This window comes from Piliocolobus tephrosceles, chromosome 5 (genome assembly GCF_002776525.5).
Source record: "Piliocolobus tephrosceles isolate RC106 chromosome 5, ASM277652v3, whole genome shotgun sequence".
NCBI classification, from domain to species: domain Eukaryota; kingdom Metazoa; phylum Chordata; class Mammalia; order Primates; family Cercopithecidae; genus Piliocolobus; species Piliocolobus tephrosceles.
In genome coordinates this window covers 117,176,234-117,204,191 of record NC_045438.1, presented here as the reverse complement: position 1 = coordinate 117,204,191, position 27,958 = coordinate 117,176,234, and the positions used below count along the sequence as shown (strand labels likewise).

The window sequence follows — 27,958 nt, the reverse complement described above, 5'->3', positions numbered from 1 at the left end:
TTGTCACTTCAGCAAAGTTCTTATCTCTAAACCTCTGCACATGAGGAGACTCCAAAAGCTCCCTCAAGGGAGTATAATCAACTCAAGAAATGGCAACTGTACCTAAACCATTGATTGAGAAATCATGAATTATTTAATTTTACATTCCAAAAAATATCCACATGGAAAACAGACCATAAAGAGAAAAAGAAGTAATTCAATGAGAACACGTGAAAAAAGCCCTGCTCTGCATTAAAAACTCCCACGGGCAGCTGCTCCTTGCTTGGCTTGCACTTCCCAACCCCAACCAGGGGGTTAAAATACATATGCAATCACTCAGGTTCCCTTCTTTTGTAAGAAAGGCCTCTGTAACACTCCTCAAAGAATATTAATTCCATGAGACAAAGTTCTTGGGGCAATAAAACTAGGTAAATTATGTTTATGCATTTTAATCAGGGGAAATTTTCATTAACCCTCAGCAAACTTGTTGCAGTGCAAATCATAGAATATGGGGTTGGCACAAACTTTAATGCTGATTTCTTAGTAGGGTGACCCACTCATTCTGGTTTGCCTCAGACTTTCCAGGTTTTATCACTGAGAGTCCTATGTCCCAGGAAACCCTCAGTCCTGGGTAAACCAGGATAGCAGGTCATTCTCTTTACCAATGATTATAAAGATATTAGTTCCTGATATCAATGTCCCCAGATAAATATTAAAACCTATGGATGCCACTCTCAGTATTCCAGAGCTGAGAGTAATTAAACAATGAGCTCTGATAGAGTAATGTTGCCTGTTTTAAATAATATAGACTTCAATTCTTACTTCCAGAATTGAATTCATTCTAAGAGTTATACATAATCTCCTAAATTTTAAAACAAAATATATTTTGTATTGTGTTGTGTTTTTGTAATACTCTACTTTTAGGAAAGGACAGTGATTCAGTGATTTTGGGTTTTTTTGTTTGTTTGTTGTTGTTGTTGTTTTTGAGACGGAGTCTCGGTCTGTCACCCAGGCTGGAGTGTCGTGGCAAGATCTCAGCTCACTGCAAGCTCTGCCTCCTGGGATCAAGTGATTCTCATACCTCAGCCTCCCAAGTAGCCGGGATTACAGGTACACGCCACCACGCCAGGTTAATTTTTGTATTTTTGCTAGAGTTAGAGTTTCACCACGTTGGCCAGGCTGGTCTCAAACTCCTGACCTCAAGTGATCTGCCTGCCTTGGACTCTCAAAGTACTGGGATTACAGGCATGAGCCACTGTGCCTGACTGACAGCAATTTCTTAAATGACATAACCTATTCTGTTTTCCAAATCAAGCTGATTGAGCTATACACATTAACCAGTTTGGTGGAACTGAACCTATTACTTGAGCCTATTAATTTAGAACACTTGGCAGCATTGTAACCAGAAAGTGACCAGGGACAACCTGGCTGCCACCTTAAAAGTCTGCTCATGGGCAGTAATGGCTTTTAATTTTAACAAAGATATGTGTATCCTTGAAGACACTGATATAATCCAGATGTGTGAAACTATAAAACAAGCAAGAGATGTTACATTAGGTTTTGCATTTAATTAGTGGGAGCCTGCACAGAGGATATAGTTTATTCTCAAGCAATTTCCAAATTACCATCCTCCTTGTACTCCTTGGAACATTTACTGTTAACCACCTCCATCATCTTGGTGTTTGCTCCTTTCTTGCCTTACCTTCTACTGTCCTGGTTCTGATTTCATGACGGCTCATTCTATGACATCTCTTCCTGCCACTTAAATTAGCATTTCACTAAGACGCTGACTTCTACCCAATCCTTATATCTCTCTGCAATAGCTCTCATATGAGTCCTAATCCCCATTCAATACTCAAGACCCCCTTAGTCAATTCTGAGGATTACCAAATTGCAATCCAGATTCTCAATTGGCCTTCCTTTCAATCTTCTGGTCCATATTTCCTGTTACCATCTAGGCATCTGCCCATGAACCTGAGCATATGTCTATAATGGAATTTATTATCCTCCCTGCTAAACCTACTCCTTTACATGCATCCCCTACTTCTACTGATGGTACCCCTACGCATTCACCTGTGTGCAAAAGTTCTGGTCATCTTTTCAGACTCATTTTTCTTTATTTTTTTTTTTTTTGCAATCAATAAATTGCTAAGTCCTATCAATTCTGCTTTCCCATCAAGTTTATGACACTTATTATATTTTTCCATAGCAGCCATCATTGCATTTACTGCTACTATATAGCTTGTAATTTGTATTGTTAAGGCCAAAGTATACTTAAAATCCTGGGGAAAGTAATGCATAGTTTCTTTAAGAAATAGTTGTAAACTGCTGCTGAAAGTTTGTACAGGTTGCGTAAGGAAAGAAGTTGCTATAGTAGCAAAACAAAAAAAAAAAAAAAAAAAAAATTAACACCTATTGCAACTGAAGGAAAGCATCATAGGTGTTTTACAGAAATACCTCAGAATTCTCTCAGACTACAACAAAAGGTGCCCAATAGGGTCACACCTCTGGAAGACTGACATGGAGTATTTGAAATCATAAAAGCAGTTATTCTCTAGGTGGGAGTAGGTACCAAAATAAAACGCCAGTCTCTCATATACTTCATGCTTGCTAATTACCCCCACCCCGTGATCTTTACATACTGGGGACATGCGCCCCTCCTAGAAAATGACTACAATCCATGACGCTAACACTAATAGACCATGACAATGAGTGTGTTTCTCAGGTGAGTGAAAACAAGAAAAGGTTTATAAAAGCCCTCTATTAGAGTAAAACTCGAATTAGTTCCAGCAAGTTAGCAAGCCATAAAGAGTGTCAAGGTCTACATGACTTTGGATCCCAAGAGTAGACACTAAGTGAGTTCTAATTAGCCCAGAAACAAATGCCATGATTGAATCAAGCAGAGATGGACAAATTAAGATTAGAAAAAGAATCTCAACCTATTTCAATATATTTATATTTTTTATGTTTATTTTGTCACAGGGAAGATGTACTGTTATTTTAATCAAAATTTCATTTTTATGAAGAAAAGCATATATAGTTGGGGGAAAAATTCTTTCTAATTCCAACTCCTAATTGTCCACCCTGGCAAAAGCACTGTATCACAGGTCTTGATCAGAAAGTTTAGGGGACTGCTGCTATTCATTTGGGAGCATCCATTTGAATCACGGTCATTGCAACTAGAAGGAACTCCCTAACCTCCAAGTGTTTGATCTCAAAATTCAATCCTATTTTAGGAACAAAACAAATAAAGCAATAGTAGTCCCTCTAATAAATTTTAGAGGTCAACTTAAAACACTGGGTTGAAGCATGGGGACTAAAATTTCACTCAGCTTTGGTACAAAACATAATATAAGTTTGGGCAATAATCTTAACATATTTTATAGCATTTTACAATTTATAAAACACTTGCATTATCATGGTTCATTTTAGTTGGATTAGAAAGCCACTACGTTTCCTACCAACTCAACAATTGTATGTGTCTATAATTTACATATATATTAATATTTATAAGTAAATCCACCTTAAAATAAAACAAATAAATTACTAGGTAATCAGTTCATCAAGGGACTCCATATAGCAAAGCATTTTATACTTAGACTGCTTTAAATTGTAAGTTTCTATAGTATATTTTTAAACAATTTGATATATGAAAAGTTTATTTACGTTCATCATTTCAAAAATAAACTGCTTAGGAATGTTGGTGAGAACACCTGCTCTGTGGAGTCTGAAATCCTGGTTCTTCCTTCTAGTGGTGAGGACATGACTTTGACATCCTTAAAGCAAGGTTCACTAAGGTCTATGATTCCCTCTAAGAAATTGCCTAAAATGAAGGAGAAATAGACAGTTTCCAAAGATCCTTTCATCTTTGACTTCACGTTTTCTTTTTATTTGTATTTTTATTTGAAAATAATGTCGATTTAAAATTTTAGGTCAAAAGTAGCTTAAAGAACAGCTTTTCCATTCACTTTCTAAACAAGGTCAAAGGAAAGTTCAACTGTTGTCTCCCTGGATCTTTAATGTGTGCCCTGAAAGAAAATGATCAAAATATGTTTCCTCCACGTCTTTTCTCATCCCACCACATCCCTCTCTTCTAAGATGAGGCTCTGGTCACCCATGTAAACATTTGACCACAAGTTGCAGTCCAACAACTATCGTCCATTCTCACTGCAAAGTGAGCAATTCCAAACTGGGGGCCCAATTATGTTTGGAGAGTTGACAAATACCACTTTCAGGCAGAGAAGAGGTGGTATAATTAACACTAAGCATTACAGGTAAAAATAAAATAAAATAAAGAAACTAAAAACCCTTTGAACAGTCTGTCTCCTGGTGTTCTGTAATTTCTGATTCATGCAAGCCAACAGAATCTAAATAAAGTCTGTCCAGACAGGGAAGACAGCACAAATTTAGCAGGCTCTAAAGCACCTTTTGAATTAAGTCAGGTACATCTGCTTTTAATTACATACATGAATATATACTTATACACATAAACACATACACAGAGGTAGATTAAAGACAGCTGCAAATTCTTAGCTATTCCTCCCATTGAGAGGTGGAACCTAATTCTCCTCTCCTAAATCTAGGCGGACCTCAGGACCTTGCTTGACCAAGAAATTTATGGCCATGATATTCTGAGCTTGCCAGAGCCAGCTCAGAAGGCACGTGGCTTCCAAATAGGTCTCTGGGACCACTTACTTTTGGAACACCCTTTCTTAGGCTATTCTTTCTTGGAATCCAGCCATCATGTTGTGAGGAAGCCCAAGCAGCCCCATAATTAAATCCATGAGGAGAAGAACTGAGGCCTCTTAGTTGATTGTCCTGAGTCCCAGCCAATAATCAGCATCAAGGCCCAGCCATATGAGTGACCCATCTCAAAGGCATCTAAAGGCAGCCAAGGTTAGCCTTTCAATGACCACAGTCCAGCCACTATCTAACTACGATGCATGGAAGAACCCAAATTAGAACATCTCGGCCTAGCCCTTCCCCACAAAATTATAAGCAAAATAAAATATGTGTTTTATGTTGTTAGGTTTCTGGGTGGTATGTCAGGTAATGATACAGTTTCAGAACACCCACTCCACTTGTCACCATTCTGATGTCACATATTACAAAAAGGACCCCAGTAATTGAAGTCTAAATTTCTTCCCCTCCCACTTGCTAATCCAGAATAAGTGGGGCGGCGGTCTTTAGTGCTTTTATGTCCCATCCAAATGGTACAAGACCAAAATTTGAGAACTGCACAAGCTATAGAAACACCACCAATATTTGTTTGGTTTCTAAATGGTGTTGTAGACCTACATCTCTGCTTATCTGCTCAGCTCAGATAAGAAAAAGGTGAATGAAGTCAATAGTTCTATAATCACAACATTTTATAGAAGTTTCTCCCTTCAAAAATTACTTTCTGATTTATGATCATCCTGCTTCATATCACCAACCTATTATAATGTTTTGCAACTTAACAAGGAGGTGCATTACATATTGCCCTCTTTGAACATCACATGACTTTGACAAGCTTCTCTGGCATTTAACGTACTGAATATTAAAAATCAGAACAAACAGAAGAGTTATTACAAAAGAAAAACAGTGGTCTCCCATTCATGTCTTCAAATAAGGACAGTTCAAAGTAATATAGAGAATGTAACAGTGAATTCTACCACACACATAAACACACAAAGATGCTGAGGCTACATGATATCATATCTGTACCCTTTAAAACAGAATCCTGAGAAAGCACTGGAGGCATCGTACACAAATCCACTCGGGTCAGTTTAGGACAAGGCATAGAGCAGAAACTAGAGCGATCCTTTTGTCGTTTGACAGCTACTCTTTATGAAGGTTTGAGATTTGCATAGCAAGGCAGAACTTGTTCCTACTACTTAAGAAGTTGAGAATGCATTCAGGCCAATTTTTCCAATATTTAGAGGGCAAAGACAGTCAGATACACTTATTTGTTGAAGCAAAGTTATCATGAACTTAAACTACAAAAGCAAATTCTTAATGATTACCTCAGCTTACTCTATATAATACCACAGAGAAGAATTTACAGCTCTTTCAAAATCCAATGTCCATAAAGATAGAACGCCTTGAAGGAAAATGATACCATACTTAAGATAGTGATATCTTTTATTAGTACAGTAAAGTCCTATTTTTATGGAATAGGATGGGTCTGAGGTCATTCCATAAAATTGATTTCCCAGAAAATGGAAATAGGCAATTTACTCTAAGAATTTTATTGAAAAATTATGCTATTCTATTTGAATAATGATGGGAATGTTCTACACGTTTCCTTTATTAATGAATTAAAATACACAAAACACCATAAAATTATATTAGAGGTTCAAAAGTATCACTTAAATCTTTTTTACCAGTCACTTTCATTTTGTAAAATCAGCAGTTCCATTAAAATCGTATTATGTAAAAATGGGTTTTTACTGTAATAATAGTTATTACCTATTTAGCTCCCAAGGATGTTGTGAAAATTAAATAATAAGCCATTGGAAAGCAAATACAAAGCGTTGCTAATACCAGAGGCCAAGAGGGGCAGCCAGATGGAAAAATGAAGGAAAGGAGCACCTGATACATTACAAATCACAGCTTTCATCTGTAATTCCATTACCGCCAAAACTCTATGCGGTGGTCATGTGCACTGATGTTATCTCATTTCATCTTTCTTAACATTATGATATATTAATTATAGCCCTAATGTTATAAATAAGGGTCAGAAAGGTTTACAGCTTGTCCAATGTCACACTGTTGTAAATGTCAGAAGCCAAATGTGAACCCCAGGTTTATCCTAGTTGACAGCTCATCCTATACCCTGAAGGATCCCCAGTATGCCCTTGTGTCTCATAACTGCCCCTCTAATTCTTACCTCATCTTTCAAAATTCACTTCAAATGCCTCTTCTTCCATGAAGCCACCTTTACCCCAGAGACACTATGACTCTAAACACATTCAGTATTTATTATGGCTATTCGTTGTATTATTGTGCATTGTGTGTTTTATTAACCCAGTTAAATCCCTAGCTGTTTGAGGTCACAGTTATATGGTACTTGACACTGGGTTCCCAGATTGTAAGCACCTGGAACTGTGCCTTGAATACAGTGAATGTTTGGTAAATATTTGCTAAAGTGAACTGGAAAGGGGGTGTTCATTTGAATTACAACTACATTTGCTACCAGATGCAAAGCAAATGCATTTACTAATGGTTCATTGCATTAGAATGGTTCTAATGCAATGGTTCATTGCATTGCATACCTCTTTGGGAAGTATCTCCAGTTTTTCCAAGCATGTGTGATAAGATTAAATGCCTCAAGTAGTGTATCTGACGTACAGTAGATACTCAACAAATAGTAGTTTTTTATTTTATTTTTGTTTTATTTCAAATTAAGGGAAGTTAAGGGAAGAACGTGGATGGTAAAGAGAGGGGCATAAATTCAGTATAATATGTAGCCTAATTTGGAGATATCAGAGCAGGTTTGGATGGTAAGTTTTTTTGAAAAAAGAAAGATACAATGAAGAATTAGAACTCCTGATTTAAATTCTCTGATTTCCTGCCCAGCTTCTTTACTTACTAGCTGGGTAAAACTTGAGCAGGTTATCCTCTCTGCATCCTAGATTTTTCATCTGTAAAAAGAGGGATAATAACAGAATCCACTTATAGAGTAGTTATGAGAATTATATGAAAAGAAAAATCCTTGTAAAATACTTAGCATAGTGCATGTCACACACCAAGCACTCAAGTTATAGTTGCTACTATCGCCATCATTACTATCATCATAAAAATCATTTCATAATTCTTAGGAATCTGTTCAAAGGAGAAGACATTATTTTCCACAGACTGTAAAATCTTAGAGTGGTATGTGTCAATCCTGTCAAACCCAAAGATTTCTTTCTGCTATTGAATTATGGATGGGAGCAATGAGTTCATGCACTTCATCCAAACGATGCTTATTGAACGTCTACTTTGCGCCACAGTCAGGTGGACAAATTTATTTGATTTAAAGAAGGCTAGGAATGAAAGAAACAAGGGGAGCCAGGAAAAGGTGAAGAGTTCAGAGAGAGACAAAACCACAAGCAGAAAACAAAGTTAGATTCAATCTAACTTTGAACCAGAGACCCATCAGAGGTCAAAATATCAGTCTGTCAAAAATCAGAAGGGAAGAGTAAGGCAGAGCAGCTCCTGCATAAGACCCCAATCTGAATGGTACAATGGATTCAATTGCTCATCAATCACAGGTCATTTGTTGGAGATAGAAGAGGGGTTATTAGAAAACAGGAGAGGGGCAATGAGCAGGAGAGGGGCAATGAGCAAGGATTTTATTTTTTGTATACTACATATCTGTTTTTCACTCACCTGTCTTTTCATGTGAAAGCGAGAAATAATGAAAAATAACCGTGTATGTTTTAAAAATCTTAACTTTTCTGATTCTCACAATAACACTGAAAGGTCAACTGGAAAGTCCTCTCTACATCCAATGTCTGTGCCCCACCTCCTTTCCCCCACCCAGCATTGATTTGTGCTATTTAAGAGCAGTGTCACGGAGAATTCAGGCCCATACTATGATATTATGAGCTGACCATAGACAAAGGAATGAAGGATAGTGGAGAAAGCCAGGGATCCCGGGACCCAAGGCACACAGTGGACACAGTCAACTGCAGGGCCAAGCAAGATGGCCAAGATGGCTCCTTGCTTGGCATAAAAACCCCAAAGGATACTAAAAGCTTGGCAACCTTCAAAAGCTTCTCTTGCTTTCTGCATGGGGTGGGGGAAGCAGCTTGCTTAGTAGGAAAAAACCATAGCCCAGGGCGAATCCGCTGGCTAGATTAATCAAAGACATGGCTGAGACAGAACAGATTTTTCCTTTTCACATAGGAATGACTCATGAGCTTGTTTATTCAAAAAGTTACATCCTCCATCGAAGAGAGGTGGTTGATGGGGAAGCGGGATGATAATAATAATAATTGACGTTTGTACTGGTCAGCCCACTCACGCCTGGCCCTTGTGTCTCTGGGCAGAGTCACACAAACACACCACCAATGGGAAGAAGGTGGCCTGTATATCTTGTTTCATTCTTCCTTCGTTCTGCCACACAAATAAAGCAAAGAATACAGTGACCCTCTTATTTTACTCGTAGTCATTTTAGAAAGGGAATGTGCTTTATTGGTTCAAGATGAGGACTGGAGGAAAGACTGCTTGGGTTCAAATTCTGACTCTGCCTAATTGCAAACCATGGGACCCTGACCAAGTGACTTAATTGCCATAGGCCTCTGCTTCTCCATCTGTAAAAATGGGGATAATAACGTTACTTATTTCATAAGGTTATTATAAGGATTAAATTAGTTGGTACATGGAAAACAGTTCCCAGCACATTGTTAGTTCTCAGTAAATGTTTGACATTATCATTATTATTACTTCACAGATGGTTAAATGTTCTTCCATTACGGATCTTCTTTTATTCACTATTATCTTAAGAGGTTCAAATTAAACCATAAATGTAATTAGGTCTTTGGGGGAAAATATAATTGTCCTATGAAAAGCATTTCCTTCTCAGGCTAGGGAGATATTCTGGAACTTTTGAAAGCTCTCTTTTAAATAAGAAGAATTTTGTAAGTATGACTGTGTGTATCTGTATATCTAAGAAATCATCTTTTTAAAAATATATGTGTATACTGGAAGATAGGTCTAGATAGATAGATGAATAGATACATAGATAGATATTTTTCTATTTGATTAACCTACTTCTCTGCAATTTTGAAAATTCATAGCAACCGAAGAGCTTGACATTTTTCCTCAGTCCTGTATTTCAAAATTCACAAAGGCAAACCATCAGAACACATTAATAAATCGTTCTCTTCCATACCCTCTGTGTCTTTCCAACTTAAGGATACTGGAACCTGTAAATCCATTCTCTGACCTGTAAATCCATTCTCTGACACATGAAGAAAACTAACCAGCTAGTGGATTATTTTCACTTCTTTCAGCATCACAAGTACTTATTCCACTTTTAATGAAGATATGCTAGGTTAATTTTGGGGGATTTCACTGGTCTATGAAATTGCTCTCCTACATTAACACCCCCAAAAAGAGGAAGAATGAAACAACATAAGTGCCTACTTATTTCCATACTCGTTACTGTGTTGTACAATATAAATGAAACATAATAAGATCTGGCTGGGTTCAGCCTGTCTGTGATTCATCTCCTGGGTTGTTTTACTCACTGGGTAAAATGAGAACATCATCCCCAGGGCCTGGAAGGGTATTGTTGTATCCTCCCCAGCCTTCTTCAACACCTTGCCATGTTTCAGGGAGGGACCATTTTAAAGTTGATTCAGGTGCAGAGGTAGAAGCTAGAAAATAAAAAAAAAATTTTGAAAATCTAATTCATTGTGATAACTTCCCAATTCTATCCTTATTTTAGGATGCTAGTGGTATTTTCACCTCCCAAAGAAGCTGTCTTTTAACATTTTATAAGTTTCTGTACAAATATTTATCAGCTAAAAAGCAAATATTCAATCCTTAGATTACCTTCACTTCTGAAAAAAATCCGACTTTTATTATTATGCATTTGTGTTTTGCCTTATAATAAATATGGCATACTTATCATGAAATATTTAGAAAATGAAAATGAAGGTAATAATTGCCTATAATCTCACTACCTCGCAATAACTACCTTTTATTTCTATTTCCTTCCAGAATTTCTCAGAATTTTTACATAATTGAGATTATATCAAATCCTGTTCTTATTTTTTACACCCAGTTTGAATTTTGCTTAGCTTAGCCTATTTTCCTATGCATTTCATCATATTATTTAAATGCCTTAGAAACATAATTTTAGTGGCTACATAGCATATTTTTAAAATCCATAATTTACTTAATTCCTATTGTCTGACATTAGACTCCTTTTACTTTGTTAAATTGTAAATAATGCAGTGTTAACTGTCTCTATGCAAATCTCTCAATAATCCTGATTATCTTCTTCAAATACATTCCTCAATGGAATGACTGAGTCAAAGGTTATGTTCTTCCCACAGCTCTCCCTACATATTAAAGGCAGGGTAATAATCTAAAAACTTCTCAGGGCAGTAACTGACAGGCAGATCATACATTCAAACCAGTTTCTATTGATTTTGCCTTTGATGATCAAATGGCATTTTCTATTCAACCATTCTACTAGTATCTCCATCGCATAATTGAAATGTAAATCTAATAATTTCCAGTGGGGACTGTCCAATATCACATCACACACAACACCATGCTGAACCATATCTACTTGTTCTTCCTGGGACATGATTACTGGTGCAGAGTCAGAAGGGCAGAGAAATTGCCTCAAAAGGGTAGAATGAAAAGGCCTCCTCTTGTGAGGGGAGGGAAGGAATCATGTCCATGATTTGCTAATCTTACAACACAAATAGTGAGCACCTTCTCTATCAGACCTGCCCTTAAAAAGCAGGGATACAAAAAGATATAAAATATGTCACCCTTGCCTCCAAGGAACTGATAGTGTTATGTCAGTATTAAGAGGATAAAAACTCTATACAGGCACTGAGGGGAGTTCTTTTTAATTGTACCTGATAATGAAAGGAAGCAAGATTTTGCCAGGAGAAGCTTCCTGAGGGAAGTAGAATCTCAGCTGCATTTTAAAGGCTTAGAAGTTATTCAGGTAAATGGGAGGTTGTGATGAGTGTATGGCAAGAGGGTTGCAATGCAGACAGAAGGATGAGCATGAGCAGAGGCAAAAAATGGGAAGTCAACTGTAGGAATGACAAGAAATTTGGTGTTGCTGAACCACAGGGCTAGAAGAGAGGTAAGTGACAAGGTTGGTAAAATAGACAGAGGCCAGAGTATGAAGGATGACAAAGGTGGAGGGGCCAGAGACTTCCAACCCATTAAGGGTATTATTAAGAAGTGGATGAATACAGTTTGTTCCACAGGGCATTTGGGGTATCTTTGTGGTCTCCAGGTGGAGCTATATAGCAAGCAGCGGAAAAATATGAATTGGAAGGATAGGAAGAACTCTGAGCCCAAAGATGAATTTGGCATCATTGGCCTACAAGCTGTATTTGAAACTCTGAGGGTGGTTATAACAGCTCCAGAGGATTTCAAGGTGAAAAGGGAAAATGCCTGATGCCAGAAACATGAGGAACACTTAGTTACTTTTTCTACCAGACCCAATTCCTCAGTAGTCATGGTTTAATTAGAGCTCCAGGATAACCTAAAAGTATATAGATTGTGGTCAAGCAGAAACCATAGGCAATTTAATTAGTACAAAATATACCACATACCTTGGGAATAAGGCAATGTCTTGGAATAAGGGTCACTCAGTAAGAGGCTTTATAAATATTTCATAAACTCCAATACTGTAATACCTTTCTAAGTTTTCTCCCAATGTTGCCTTCTTCCCAATATTAGACCCAAAATACCCAGTTGGGGGTTGAGTAGGGGTATTTGTGAGGGTGACCCCTAGCTTGCCCCACAAAGTCCAGATAAAATGTCTCTGATGCCTCATTTCCAGTGATATTTCAAACAAGCAATGATTGTTCTCTAAAACCTCATGCCAAGCTTCAGGAATCTGTAGTTACCCCAATTTTATATCACAGATGATGGAAACAAATATTCTGTACTTTTTTCACCTTTACTCTTGCTTATAAGAGGGCTGATCCAGTCTTTAGTTGGACAAATTAGGCCTTCAGGTAGCTATTCTAATGAAGGAATGTTATTATGCACAAATTTAATTATTCTATACCATCCTGCCTTAAGATAAGAACACTAGCAGATAAGAAAACATGTTTCAGTCTCCTGTCAGAGTTATCAGATTTCTATACAACTAATATTAGGATTCTATATGACTACTATTGACAATCAAATTTGTGGAGAGAAAAAGAAGCCTACAAGAGTTAAAGAAGCATCAGTCAGAGATCTACTGGGAGAATCAGAAGAGAGGAAGTTCTTGGAATCCTAAGTAATACAGCATCTCCAGAGAGCACAAGTGACCTTGTTAATAGTAGAGCTCTGGTAAGAGAGAGAATTAGAAGTGACTGTTAAGCTTAGCAATCAGGGCATGGGTGATCCAGATGACAGTAGTCCCAGTTGAGTGGTTCAGATGGAAACCACATCACAGTGGATTGAGGAATGCACTGGAGTTAAGGAAGGAAAGATGTTGGGTCAGATCATCCAAAAAGCTCACTGAGGAATGAACAGTCTTAAGAGTTGAGAACCACAGCCTTTGATCTGTCTTCTGAATCTTTAGATAAATTAGACTAGTTTCAAAACTGCAGCCCATGAATTTTGGTCTGGACCAACATTCCTGATGAGGCCTCTCCTTGCTTCCCTGCACAAAGTTGTCACTCAACAAGCAGCTAAGATTTTAGGTGGTCTCGAGCCTGATATATGAGCCAAATGTTGCCCTCCACACCTTTGCTCTTCATCAACCCAGGTTTTCATGGCTCTGCATGAAGAGGAGGCTAGGCTTTTGAGAAGTTTGCAGGACAGTGTCTGCTAATGGAAAATTCAGTATCCACAAATTTGTTTTGTTTTGTTTTTAATTGGGAGGCACTGAACAGAAGAAGCCAGTAAGGAAAGAAAGGTTAACTACACAAGACAATGAGTTGTTTGCTGATGGGGGAAAGTATGGAAGATGCAAGAAGGGGTGAGTTGACTTTGAACAAGAGTAGAGCTGCCTGAATCTCAGAGATCAAAGAAAGGGACAAAAACTTAAGTCTGTGGGAAAATTTAGGAAAAGAATCCCTAATGATCTGGATGTTCTCATATGACCATGGACAATATGTGCACTTAGTATGGGTGCATACTACATACTCATATGGGTTAACACGTAGATAGATGGTTAACTCATTCAAACATTGGATTGACCCATTCAAACAAAGGAATGAATGAGTTAACACAGATAGATGAGTTAACACAGATAGATGTGTTAACTCATTCACTCATTCATTCTTATTTTTGGCAAAAAAATGATATTGCAATAATGTTACTGTTTTACATAGAGCTACTCACTAAACAAAATACATGACCATGTTTAAATTTTGGCATTAGCATATATGCTACATACCATGAGAATCAGGCAATGTCTTGGAAGTATGTTATTTAAAATTTCTTCCTGATGAATGATATTGTACTAAATCTGTAACTCTTTGTGTTTTGAAATAGTTTTCTGTCCCAAGCTATATGAGGTAGGAAAACTGGCTAGATTTTAATATAACTCATAAGTAAATCTATGCTCAATAAGGCAATGTAAACACATTAGAGGCTACATTGTATACCAGAAGGAACACTGGGCTGAGCTGAGACACCTGAGTTCTTATCTAGGCTCATATAACTGACTACTGATATGACTAAGTTTAATGTCTGGACTTCACATCCCCATTTGTAAAATGAGGCAACTGGATAGGATAGCCTGTAAGGTCTCCACCTTTGTTAAAATCCACAAGTCTATGAAGTATGGGCTTTCTATTTATCAGCAGTTGTAATTGTAGCATCTCCAGTTAAACTGACCTCTTCTAAAAAGCTCTGAATGCTAGACACCATGCCATCCTTCCAAAGAATCCTTAGTACAGAAATCATCATACTACGTGCTGAGTGACGCCACCCTGACTACAGATGGTTGAACCAAGAATGGCCATTCATAGATGGTCCAGTATCCACAGAAGGGGGCCTGGCATGACAGCTTCCCCAACAGGTATGTCCGCTACAGACTAGGCAGTGACACAACCAATCAAATCTCTTCTTGAGGAATTTGAACATAGAAACTTTCAGAGAAGAGAGAACTATCCTTTTCCTTATAACAGTTATTTTAAAACAGCTGTATTAATTGATTACTTAGTAGTTTGACTGACATCCCCAAGAGATCATAAGACCCCATAAAGTCAAAGTCCATTCTATCTTGCTCATCATGGTATCCCCCACACCTTGCATAAAAGGCACTCAATAAACAAGGCATTTTGAATCATCTAAAGGCACAGGGAGATGAAGGACAAGGAACATGAAAAACCAAGTGTGTGGCAGCTCAGAAAACATTCTGAAAACAATCTTGAATCACGTTCTTCATAGCCCAATAAACATGGAGTAGTAACCTTCAGGATTATTGTTTACAGTTTTAGTCCAGTTCTCTTACCTCATTTATCTATTAATTTAAATGAAGGCATTAGATCATTTTCTGTTCAGCATGGGCTCTGCTCTGACATAGCACAAAAATGCCACTAAAAATTAAAAGAAATCTCTGCCTTTGAAAAGATTTATTCCTCCTGCAAATGTGTAGTTAAATTGACTCAGAATAAACAAAAACAAACAATGAAATACATCAGAAGGTGCCTAGGAGACATTTAGTCTTTGAGAATTTGGCTTTTTGAGTTAGAAAGATTTCACAGAATGATCTGACTTTTGAGGAGGGTTTGTTTACCCTAATTTCCTGAAATTACCAGGAACAATTAAAGTTTAGAGGTACCCTGAATTTTTCTTTCCATTTGGAGGGGGCCTAATAGCCCATCTGCAGATCTGGAGTCCTATGTGCACATATGGTCCATAATTTATGAAATGTGCTTATTTATATGTTTCAATTCTTACTTTCATTGTTTTGAAAAATAAATGCACCTTTATATCATTTTTTGACATGCAGATACATATTTTAGTTACAGGGCAACACAATAGAGAGTTATCAGACATATAAGCTTTAGGACTGATATCTGCCTGTTTATTAACAATATGACAAGGTGGAATTTGTAGAACTACTGGAGGACATTCTGCTATACTAGACACTTCTATTTGGTGTGTTAATACTCACCTGAAATAGTTGGGGGCATACCTTCCTTCACCCGGAGAATGACTCGAACTCGGCCTTCACCTGAAACTACATACCAAAAGCCACAACTTGCATGTGATACAAAGATCATCTTAATATTAAAGATAGTCACATATGAGAAAAAAAGAATTTATGCTGAATTCTAGTTGCCTAAATTTTCAAAACAAAAAATGAAATCCTTGTTAGTTAATCTAACAATTGATTTCCAACATTTGATTTTGATTGCTTTCATTTGATTAAACTCAATTGTAATAAATGTCTCCAAGAGAACCGGCACATACATAATTAGGAAAAACAAAAATAGAAACAAAACCTTTAGCCATATGTTCTCTGGAGGCCAATGGTGTCCAGCAGGGCATATACCTCATATCCTATTTTTCTCTTCATCATTTTGTAGGCTCAGCTTTTAGAATTCATGTGTTTTTCACCAATAGAGTTCAGATCATCCATGAAATGTATTTGCTTTACCTTTATCCAAACAAATTGTCCTTTTAATGAAGCCTTTTCCCCACCCCCTATCCTCCTCCCATCATCCAAGCCAACTGAGCACATTTAAAAGGACTGGGGTTCATTAATTTTAAGTGTTCAATAAATTAGTGGAAATAATCAAAAGGCCTGATTCTTTCTGATAATGACAATTTGATGTCAGTATAAACCAGTAGATTAAGCTGGGAACATATGCTCCTTTGCCAAGAGAGGCTGCTATAATTAAATAGTGAATGCATCTACAAGGTGCTCTCACGCCTGATTAATTAGTAATCAGGTGCACAAACTCCATTTTTCGGTCACACCTTGTCTCTTATTGGTTAATTACCTTTCTGCCTTATCGTTTGTCACATGAGCCACACCTCCCACCACTGGAGGACTCCGTGTTGCTGAAGGCTGCAGCCTCAGGGACCTGGCCGAACTCACACTCTCCACTTTTGTTTTCCTGGAACCCTAAACCCTTTCCTCCATCACAGATGAAAGAAACAGAGGATCATTCTTTCTAATTATAAAACATAAGCAGCTGGGCGCTGTAGCTCATACCTGTAATCCCAGCACTTTGGGAGGCTGAGGTGGGCAGATCACTTGAGGTCAGGAGTTCGAGACCAGCCTGGCCAACATGGTAAAACCCGTCTCTACTAAAAATACAAAAACTAGCCATGCGTAGTGGTGCACTCCTGTAATCCCAGCTACTAGGGAAGCTGAGGCAGGAGAATTGCTTGAACCCTGCAGTGTGGAGGTTGCAGTGAGCCAAGATCATGCCACTGCACTCCAGCCTGGGTGACAGAGCAAGACTCTGTCTTGAAAAAAAACTAAAAAATGAAAAATAAAAATAAAACATAAGCTTCAGAGTACTATAAAGAAAATGATCCCCAAAGAGATCCATGATGAGACCTCTTCAATTCCTCTAATCTTATTTTGGTCATTTTCTCTTTTTAAAATTTTTCTAAGGATGTAAATCACGAGTTTGTGTCTTTCTCCTTACACTGCCACATGCTGAGGCCAGGTGCAATGACAACATGCTCTTGACATGTTCTACCTTTATTACCACTTCCAACACTTTGCTTAAACTGTTCCTTCACCCTGTTGCTGATTTCACGTGTCTTTCTAACTTAATACTAATAGTAAAGTCACTAGTCAAGGTGTCATTTCCTTTTCTTAAAATGAGGTCTAACTCATCCACTTCTGTTCACATTGTTTTGTGCATTCTCTAAAGTTGAAAAGCACTTCTAAATCCATCCTGTGATATTCATTCCAAGCTTGTTCTCAATTTAATAAATATTTATTGAGCATCAACTGATAATTTAAGATTACATCAATAGTTAGCTGTGTCTTCAAATTTTTGAGAGAGAGACTTTTCTCATGCACTTTATGAGACCAGATATTGCTAGAAATGTAGATACTTCATTTTCATGGGCCAATTTAGAAATCCTAGGTTTAATCTTATACCTGTAGCTCTTTCCACTATACTGCACCAGTGGCTTCTGGACTGAGTGGTGACTGATTTTCTTAAACCTCTACACATGCACAAATGGTCTCCACCTCTAGGAGAATCCCCTCCCGAAACAGACATTGCAAAACTAAAAAGTATATTGAAAATCTATTGCTCACCTCACTAATGTTGAGTGTATGAATGCCAATCAGTGAAGTGAAGTAGTTTCAGGATCAGAGCAGATAGAGAAAAGTTAACAAAAGCTGCAAAAATTAGAAGTCTGATTTCCTGTACCACCACCTCTACATGCCGCTGGGGGCAGATGAGTATGAGTCAGACGGCTATCTTCCCAAATACCATTTTCTGGTCATGGTCATGAGAGACAATAGTGAATGGTGGGAAGAATGTGGGTACTGGAGCCCAACAGCCCGGATCTGAATCTGGCTCTTCTGGTTCCTAGACATGGGCCACTGACAAGTTATTTGCCATTTCTAAACCTCATTCATTTCATCTAAAAGTGGGAATAATCATACTATCTATCTCATAGGGCTATTGGAAAGAAAAGATAGAATAATCCACAGAACATGCTTAGCACAGTGCCTGGCACATCATGAACATAAATGTTAACTATTATCAATACTGTCATTATGGCATGTTCATGATTCCAGGTGCCAGTCAACAAGGCTCAAGAAATATGCTTTTACTTTCCACTCTTTTTACAGCTGTATCCAATCATGATGAGCTGTAGTATTACAGAGTTGTAAGCAACTTAACCAGATCTGCTAAAGTTTGTTAAGTGTGTTGACTCTACAAAGAACTGTAAATGTGAAGTGTCATTTCCAATTTGAATAAATACAAAGGGGGATGAAAATCATTTGAGAATGAAAGTATTGACTTGGGAAACGTTTAAAAGCCTTACACAAACTGTGATATTGTACATATGTTTTCTCAGTGCTTATGATTTCTGATTTTGTATTTGTAATATGAGAATGGTTAATCTTCCGTGTTTATAAATGGAACCCCATTGTAGTTGATCCTTCCCAGATTGTAAGAAGATCTGATGCTCAAAAAGACAAAAAAAAAAAGTCTTTGGGTCAATTATTGCCAACTTTTTCTGACGAGTGCTATATGATCTAAACTTGCTATAAACACAGACATCTAGGGTGAAGAGGAAAATCTGCTAAGAAAATGGCTCCTGGTAAAAGAGAATTACTAAAGTAGATATGATACTAGTGCCTACCAGGTTAATGTGTTGTGTCTGATAAATTCTGTCCTCACTTAAGGCTCTAGGAAAGAGAAAAATTAATTAATTCTCTCCCTAAGCAGGTCTAATTCTCTCTTGAAACTTCAGAGGGAGAAATAAGCACCCATTTATTTAAAAATAAAAAACACATGGACTCTTAGTAGGTTACAGACTCCTTCCCTATTTCACTCTTTCATTCATATTCTCATTCTCACATTGTCGTTTTAGTTTACGCCCCTATTAGTACCTCTCATTCAGGCCACATTTATCTAGTGTGTCAGCCACTGACTACACAGGGAAAGAACATAAAATAGCAACTGCAATCGGTATCTGCAAATGTCACACAATCCCACCCTACCTCATGACTTCTCTTTCTGTCTCTGTCTGCCCTGGACCCAAGCTCCAGCTCTGTCTTCCTGAGCCAGCTGTTGGCTCTCTCTGCATTTTCACCTATTACCTCCACATCCTCTCTGTTACCTCCTCTGTTGCCTCCACATCTTTTCCTTGTCCTGACTCACAAATCTGCACACTCCTGCTGTTCCTCCTGTCCTGCTCAGTGAACTTGACCTCATTCCCCAGAAGCTGACCTCTTTGGCTTAGCCACAGAGAAAGCTTGCTTGTCCGTTAGTCACTGGCAGCTAAAGCTTGATTTGCAGGACCACACTCCTGTCTGATTTCAGCCTCAGAGGCAGCCATGGAAGGCATCTTGGCCCTCATAAAACATGATCCTTTAAAGGCCTTCACAGAAATAGTATATGAAAATCCTGTGATTACCTTTGAGTCTTCTTTTATCCCTGTATCATTCACTTACGAAACAGTGAATTTTGGAGGGGACAAAGGGAAAAGAACTTGATCAAGACACCAACAGATACGTCTGCATTAGCCACAATCCTAAAAGTTAGCTCAATTAAACCTTCTTAATTAACTCAGAGAAGAATAACAATTGTTATTCTTACTCAGAGCAATGTTTTTCATACTTCTGTGAAGGCATTTGTGATTTCCCAGACCCTGCCACAGATCTACAGAGCCCGAACTTCTCAGGAGGGTCCTGGGAATAGGCATTTCAGCTGTTTACCCAGGAGGCAAAAAAACACAAATGTAAGGAACTAAACAAATTTTCTCATACTATACTCTCAATATATTGTTTGTTCTCAGGAACAGGTGTTCTTACCAAATGAAGAGTGACACCCAGATGGAAAAGATCCTTACTTCACAATTCTTAATTTTTATCAATTATACCAAACTCTTACAGACCAAATCATATTCCCAAGATGTAAAATGCACAGTGGTTATTTGAGAGGCATAAAACGTTTCATTTTAGCATGTATACATTGTAATGTATTTTTAGAAAAAAACAACTAACCCATTAAACCCATGATTTCACAGATATTACTAAGAAAAGTTAGGTTTTAAAAATAAGACAGTGTAGAAACTGATTTAAGAAAAATATTAAGTAAATAATCAGACAAGAGGTATAAGGATATGACACAATTATGAAAATGGTACTAAAATATCTAAAGTTCAGGAAGTACAGTGTAACTAAGTATTGTTTTTTCTTATAAATTGAAAGAAGAAGAGTTGGTTTATAAGGTTAGGTATATAAGCTCATATTTAAAAAAAGAAAAGATGGTATACTAGGACAAGCACCGAACTTACAGTCAGAAAAGCTGTTTGAATACTGGTTGCGCCACCTAAGACCTGTGTGAATTAAGGCTAGCAACTCAGCATTGTGGAGAATTAACTCCTTAACCTGAGAGATTCCTAAAAGATGTATTTGATTCTAAGTTTCCTTCTCTTCCCTTTCCTTTCTCCTCTTCTCCTCTCCTCTCCTTTCCTCTCCTCTCCTCTCCTCTCCCCTCTTTTCCTCTCTTCTCCTCTCCTCTCCATTCCTCTCCTTTCCTTTCCTTTCTTTTCCTTTCCTCCTTTTCTCCCTCTCTTCCTGCCTTTTCCTTTTGGAGAAGTTGTTTCCAACCAAGAGGCAAAATCCCTTTTCACATCCCCAGCCTCTGTTCCGTTACCTGTATTTTTGCCATAAAGGTTAGAGCAGTTCCCTGAAGTCAATTCTCTACATTACTGGTAAAAATCCATGGGGACCTTTGGGAATGAGTTTTTCATAAGAATGTAAATTAGTTTATTAACTAGAATGCTGTGGATTGCCTTAGAGGGGCTCAGCATGGGAATGGCTGCAGAGTTGCGAAAAGATTCTGATTCCGCCCTGCCTACAAAATCTTCCCGAAGAGGTCAGGGGAGCCAGTTGACGCCACCCTCCTCCTTAGATCCTAAAGGAATTCTTTCTCCAGGATTTGCAGGGAGTCTTCTAGACTAGCTGAAGAAGAGAAGATCTATGCAAGCAGCCTGCTTGGCTCCAGGGCCCTTGTTGCACTGAGGAAAGGAAACCTGGGCAGTGGTAGACAGGATCAGGAGCCTAGGCTCAAACCCAGGAAAGCACTCCTGATTTTTTAGGATCTCCCAAGTTAACAGCATCTTTTCTGACCCATCTGTGTGATGAGACAGACCTGAGTTCTTCTAGGCAACTTGGCACACACAATAAAGTCCATCTGCCTTTCCATGCACAGCCCTCTTGCCCTTTATTCGTGGTGAGGGGAACATTTGGACACAAGTGTTGGCCAGCCTGGCTAGACATGTCCTTTTTTTCTCAGTCAGATCAGAAGGTGGTGGTGCAGCAGGAGCCTCAGCCTCACAGGCAGACCTTCTCAGCTGCCGCCTCACACAACGTCCCAGCTCGGCTGCACCTCTGCGGCATGAGTGGGGGCTGTGTGAACTCGGGAGGGCAACTGTGAATGGCGCAGCATCTGATATGAATTTATCACCGGCTGCTGGTCGGGAGGGAGATCAAGCTAGGGGAAGGGGCTGTGAGTGTTTAATGCACCCTGCCACAACCCAACAGTTTGCCCTAAAGAGCCTTTTACCAATATAAAAGGACAGGGTCAAAAGTAAGTTGACCCCTGACAGAATGTACAATTATTAGAAGAAGGCTGTGTGCGAGCAGCTGCTGGAACCCCACTGAGTCTGCATCGGGCTTCCAAGAGTCAGATTATGAATAATCAACTCAAGATTGTTTTCTCCACCCCCTCAACCTCCCCCGCACCTCCCTCCAATCTTCTCCTCCTGTTTTGGGCAAGTCCTATTCTATTTCTACAGGAAGAAGCATAGCCCTCCCTAGCAGCTGCAATAATTGTGTTCCTATTGTGATGAAGACCTCCTCCTGGCCACCCCCCTACAAGTGGCCATTGTGAGTTGAGAGTCAGTGATTATACGCTCCCTCTGATGCTTTGGGGGACCCAGCTGCCTAAGTGCTGACACAGGAGTGTGCGGAAGGCCAGGGAGGGGGCTGGTGGAGGTGGAGGCAAGAGGTGGGGGAAACCCAAGTCTGTGAGATTGGATTCTGACATACCAGACCTTTTGCATAAGTCAAGCCAAGAACAAATGAGGCATTATCAGGCCCCAGTGTTGAGAGGTCTCCTCTCCCTTTGAAGTGGAGCTGAGCATGGGGTCGAGCAGCTTTTCCTCCTTTGGACCAAGCAAACATCCTTCTTTTGATATGCTACATGCTCATTATCTCTGCCCCATTTAATGATTTTTGATTGAAGGGTGGCGGCTGGGAGGCCGAGAGGATCGTTAGAGAGGCTCCATACAGCCAAGCCCATAAGAAAGGCTTTCCTTGTGCCTGGGCCTAAATTTGGAATTTCTTAACAGTGTGCGCTTGTTCTTAGAGGCAGATAAGGGCTGAGCGTGAAATTCTTAATTAAGCAATAAATAGAGAGTGGGGTGTCAGCAGATGTAGCCAGTAGCCATGGCAACAAGAATCACATGGGCAAGAGAGCTGAGACTCGATTGTAGGCCTCAGGCCTGGGCCTGACTGACAGCTGAAGAATCCTACAAAGCTTGTAAACCAGATTAATTAGCTGACTAATTATTTCATAGCATTAATGTAACTAAAAAATAAAAATAGTTCACCATGAACTGAAACATCCTTGGAAAAAAACAGCAGGGAAAGAGGCAGTGGGAAACTGGCTCTGTAAGGCAGAGACATGAGCAGTCAGTGCATCAGATCACATGAAGGGAAAAATGGGCTTGCTGGATTTTTCTCCCAACTTCGCAAATACAAAAGAACACTTGTTCTACAGTCATACCCATTCCCAAGCATGGCATAGAAGCTACAGTTGGGATACGCAATAATAGTTCATCATATTCATAATAGTTTATCACATCAAATATTGCTCCTGCAGCATCCTAACACAAACAATAGCGCACACAAGGTACTTCACTTGTAATCTGTTTTGTAAGTAGCTCCTCCTTGGGCAAAACTCTCAGTTGCTTTAGAAAGGCAACACGAACCAATCTCCCTAACAGATCTTTTCCAATGAGTGAGGTTATCTTATTCTGTGGCTAGCAATTGCTTAAGTGGCATCAGATTTCAATCACGGGAACAGTATATCATGTATGTCATATTATTGTGAATCTCATTTATCTCACAAAAATCTACTTAAAGAAAATAGAGGGAGACCCTTTCAGAAAGGTTATAACATATACACTGAGCTCATGACACATGATATTATTAATCTTCTAAAGAAAGAAAACTTCTAGAGAAATAGTCTATCAGGAAAATGTTTGTGAAGTAACATGGCACACTAACCACACTTGAATACATTTGGGTGTTTTGTGCCACAATTCCAAGAGACAAGTAAGTATTTTCTTAACCTTGCTGTGTAAATAAAGCCACTGAGGCATGGAGCAATTATAACGCCATGCCCCAGGTAAAATAACCAGCCAGCCACTGATTAAAACCCTAAGCTGCAAGCGCTGGCCATGCGCTTTCCAAAAAAAAACTGCACTCTGTGAAGATGTTTGCTGAACAAAGGCAAAACTTGCCTTGGTAGAAAAGAAAAATGCAAGGGTCAAAACATATTGTATGTGTAGGATTTTTTTCTTTGTCACTGGGAATCCTTGAGAAGCGTTCTCCCACAACCCTGCCTAGCACCCCCCGCCATCCTTTCTGGTCAGTGATCCATGATTATTTAGTGGGCAGCACACTCTAGTGGAGAGATCCACAGCCAGGAGCTAGAATGCCTGGGTTCAGGTTTTTTCCACTCTCAGCTGGGTCGAAGATGAGTCAGGTATCTTAAATCATGCATGCAGCAACCAAACAGAGGAAATGAAGATAATTGCGATTTTTTCTAAAGCTTCCTATCCTGGGGGATGTGGCTAAAACAATACAAAAGATGGCTCACTTAGAAGTGGTCAACCAGTGAATGAAAATTCAGTCGGTTGTCAGTGAAGCAGCACTCTGAATGAAATGCCAGCCAAGAAAAGGAGCCACACCCCTCGAAAACAATCTAACATGGAATTCTGTAGCCATGATAGAGATCAAGCAGCTTCCCTACAATAAAATAAACTTCTGTATACATACATTTCCCATGCTTTTCATCCCAGGAATAGTCCACATAGACTATGTGGTCTTGACTTACACTATCTGCATAGATTAAATGTATTTTATGTAAATTATCCCAGTCATGGTTCTATAAAGTCAAATGGTCTGAAAAAAACAATTCAGTGAAAGTTACAATCTAATCAATACATAAAATGCACGATACAGAACTGAAACTCTACTTCTTGGGCTCTTGCTCGGGTACCAACAACAGCAACTATCATTATGGCACTGGGAAATGCAGTCAGGTATATGGAAAACATGGAAGCCTAATCACCACCTCGCTAAAGATCTTATAAACTTTACACAGATGACATCCAAAATTACAGCTATATTTACACAACCCAGTATAGCCACATGGCGCACTGCCATGGAGGAGCAGGGTGAGCCTCAGTTCCTCCTGAGTCCTCATACCATCACTGTGACAGCCCAGAAATGAGAATAGAAGTGGCTCTGGTCAAGTATCTACTCCATACACTCAGAGGATAAAGGAGGCACCAATGACCATAAAAGCTCCTATGGGGAATCCCTTCAAGAAGCAAGAGTCTCCAAGTTTATTCAACATTCAACAAATCCTCTGTGACTTCTTATTCCTTTTCCAACTCATATTCGAAGGAGGAGATACTCGGATATTCCAATACGAATGATTTTTAAAAATTAATAAAGGCTATCTACCTAATAGAAATGTTTTATACTAAGACATTCATTTACATCATACATATGCACAGATACAGATGTACATCTACATATAAGTACACATGTAGATTCACACCGCTATTTACACAGATGTGCATTTATATCATATGTGTATATATAATAGTACAACTTGCTATTAATTCAATGAATAATGCTATCATAAGGGAAGAAAATCTATAGCTTCATGATTTGATTTTTTTCTCTTTCTACCATAAATGGTTTTTATAATGTTTAGCTTATTTGAGTATTCAAATTATTTTGCAGTTCATGAACAGAATATGACCTATGGACAAGACAGCCTCTTCAGAAGCAGGCTAAGTAATGGAAAGAGAGCAATTCAAATTAAAATTTTGTTCCAGAATACATATCAAGTAAATAGCCACAAAGTTAATGGCAACTATTTACTCTTATTTATGACTGTATTTAGCTGAAGTGATAAAAAATCTCAGAAATTTCTGTCCATCTCAAGTTTTTATAGTTTTAGGTTACATTTATGAATGGATCAAATCAGAAATAAAATTTGAATGGTACAATTCAGTGCAAATAAAATAGACAACAATCATTTTGTCAAAGACATAAAAAAATACCAAGGGAGCACCAGACTCTCCTCTCCGATGCTATTAAAATTTAACAGTTCTGGGGCTCGCCTGTAGGTCAGACTCACTTGATTTATGGTTAGGCACAAGTGAGAGAGGCAAGGGATGGACTCGGGATCATTGCCTTGCCCTCTAAATCCATGGCCACTTTGGGCTTGTGGCAGGGCCTAGAACTTGTTATGCTAATAAGATCCCCTGGATTTGACCAGGACCTACTAAGAGCAATTTAAAACAAAATTGTCACTCTTCAGACCTATTTAGCCAGATTCTCCTTTTTAATGTAAGAAGTGGCCTCACAGTGAGCTGAGATTGGAACAAGCAGGTACCATGGTGCTCAGAGTGACCAACGCTGACATGGTATAGAAAAGGAATATGAAATAAACTCCAGGAAATCAAAAGAAGTGGATGGTCCTGACTCTCATACTGGGATCTTGTGAAACATGCACAGTAAGAAGATAAGGAAAAACCTTTGGCCTCTGTGACTCTACAGTCACAGTAGGGTTCCTGATTCCTTCATCCTCATGTTAATCTTGACGTAAAACAGACACAGCCCAACGCTGGTGCTTATATCAGCCCTCCATGCTACTCATCTTCCTGACCTCAGATTCTCATCAAAAGTTTTCCTTCTCACCTTCTATGTAAACTTCTGTCTTAATTCAGTCTCTCTCTCTGCATTGGTACTGTCTACCTTGGACTCTCTACTGTTCCTCATATCAATGGTCATAATCAGCCATCCATTTTTTAATTTTTTTCTTTCCTTTTTTTTTTTTTTTTTTGAGATGGGGTCTCAATCTGTTGCCCAGGCTGACGTGCAGTGGCATGCTCATGGCTCACTGCAGGCTTGACTTCCTGGGCTCAAGCTATCCTCCTACCTCAGCCTACCAAGTAACTAAGACTACAGGCATGCGCCACCACACCCAACTAATTTATTTAATGTTTTTGTAGAGATTAGGTCTCACTCTGTTGCCTAGGCTGGTCTCAAACTCCTGGCCTCAACTGATCCTCCCACCTTAGCCTCCCAAGTAGCTGCGACCACAGGCACATGCCACCATACCCAGCTATTTTTATTTATTTATTTATTTATTTTGAGAGATGGGGTCTCGCTTTGCTGCCCTGGCTTGTCTCAAACTCCTGGACTAAAGCACAGGCATCCATCTTTACATATGCAGTTGTTTCACTACAAACAAATATGACACTGCCCTAATATGAATTAAAGATATTATTCATAATAACTACCAATGTCTAGTAAGCATTTTTTGTGGGTTAGGCCTTCTGCTCTAGAATTTTACATGTTGTTCTTTATTTTAATTCCTATCCTTTGAGGTAGGCCCTGTGGTCATACTTCTTTATAGAGGAGGAGGCTGAGCCTTAGAGAGGTTCTGTGTATGCTCTAGCTGGTGAGTGTTGGAGCTGGGATTTAAATCCAGGCAATCAGACTTCAGCGCACACTCACTCAACCATAACATACAGCTGTCCCTTTCAGTTCCTCAGCACTTCACAGTACAAATGTCTGGAATTGAAGGGTTACTGGCGATTTCTAACTACGTGCTCTCAAAACATTCATCCAACTGGATACTTACCCAGGTAGGTGAGTTGCCTCAACTGACTATTGAAGAATTGAAGGGTTACTGGCGATTTCTAACCATGTGCTCTCAAAACATTCATCCAACTGGATACTTACCCAGGTAGGTGAGTTGCCTCAACTGACTATTGAAGAACCAGTCACAGCCTTGGTTCTGGCCTGGTGATGGAAGAAACGGAAAAGACAGACCCACTCGACTCCCACATCTTATGAGGATGTCAGGGTAAGGCGGCAAATCTGTGTGCACCAGCAGTAGGTAATTACCAGGAGCAAAGTTGTCAAAGGTTGCTGAGTACTTGAAGCGAAAGAAAAACACAATATGCTCATTTAGTAAGGAACCCCATCATTCCACCTACTCCACCACACCCCCCTGCCAAAACAACTACAAAGAACGCAGATGGAGTAGTTTAGAAATCATACAGTTTAGACCCAGATTGTACTTCTCTTGTGGGAAATGGGCCTACTTAAATCTACTTCATAAAATTTCATAACTAGAGCTACGAAATCAGACTATGAAGACTGAAAGATGCCATAAGGTTCATCTCGTTTAACAATCTCAATTAACAGAGGAGAAAGCCAAGGCCCAGACATGCGAATTGACTTGTCTCAGGTCAAACAGCTAGAAGAGACAAGGCCAGGTCTAGAATTCCTTTCTAGCTCTTCCCACGACTTGAAGCGACA

General features: G+C 38.9%; 1 protein-coding gene across 1 annotated transcript in view; it reads right to left on the bottom strand.

The window, feature by feature from the left end:
• Positions 1–27,958, bottom strand: part of PKHD1 (PKHD1 ciliary IPT domain containing fibrocystin/polyductin) — a 469,171-nt gene that overhangs the window by 206,729 nt on the left and 234,484 nt on the right. The window contains exons 49-51 of the mRNA XM_023212993.1: positions 27,377–27,572; positions 15,776–15,841; positions 10,200–10,328 (exon numbers count right to left, since the gene is read on the bottom strand). Of these exons, the coding sequence (XP_023068761.1) occupies positions 10,200–10,328; positions 15,776–15,841; positions 27,377–27,572 (391 nt within the window). The remainder of the gene's footprint in view (positions 1–10,199; positions 10,329–15,775; positions 15,842–27,376; positions 27,573–27,958) is intronic.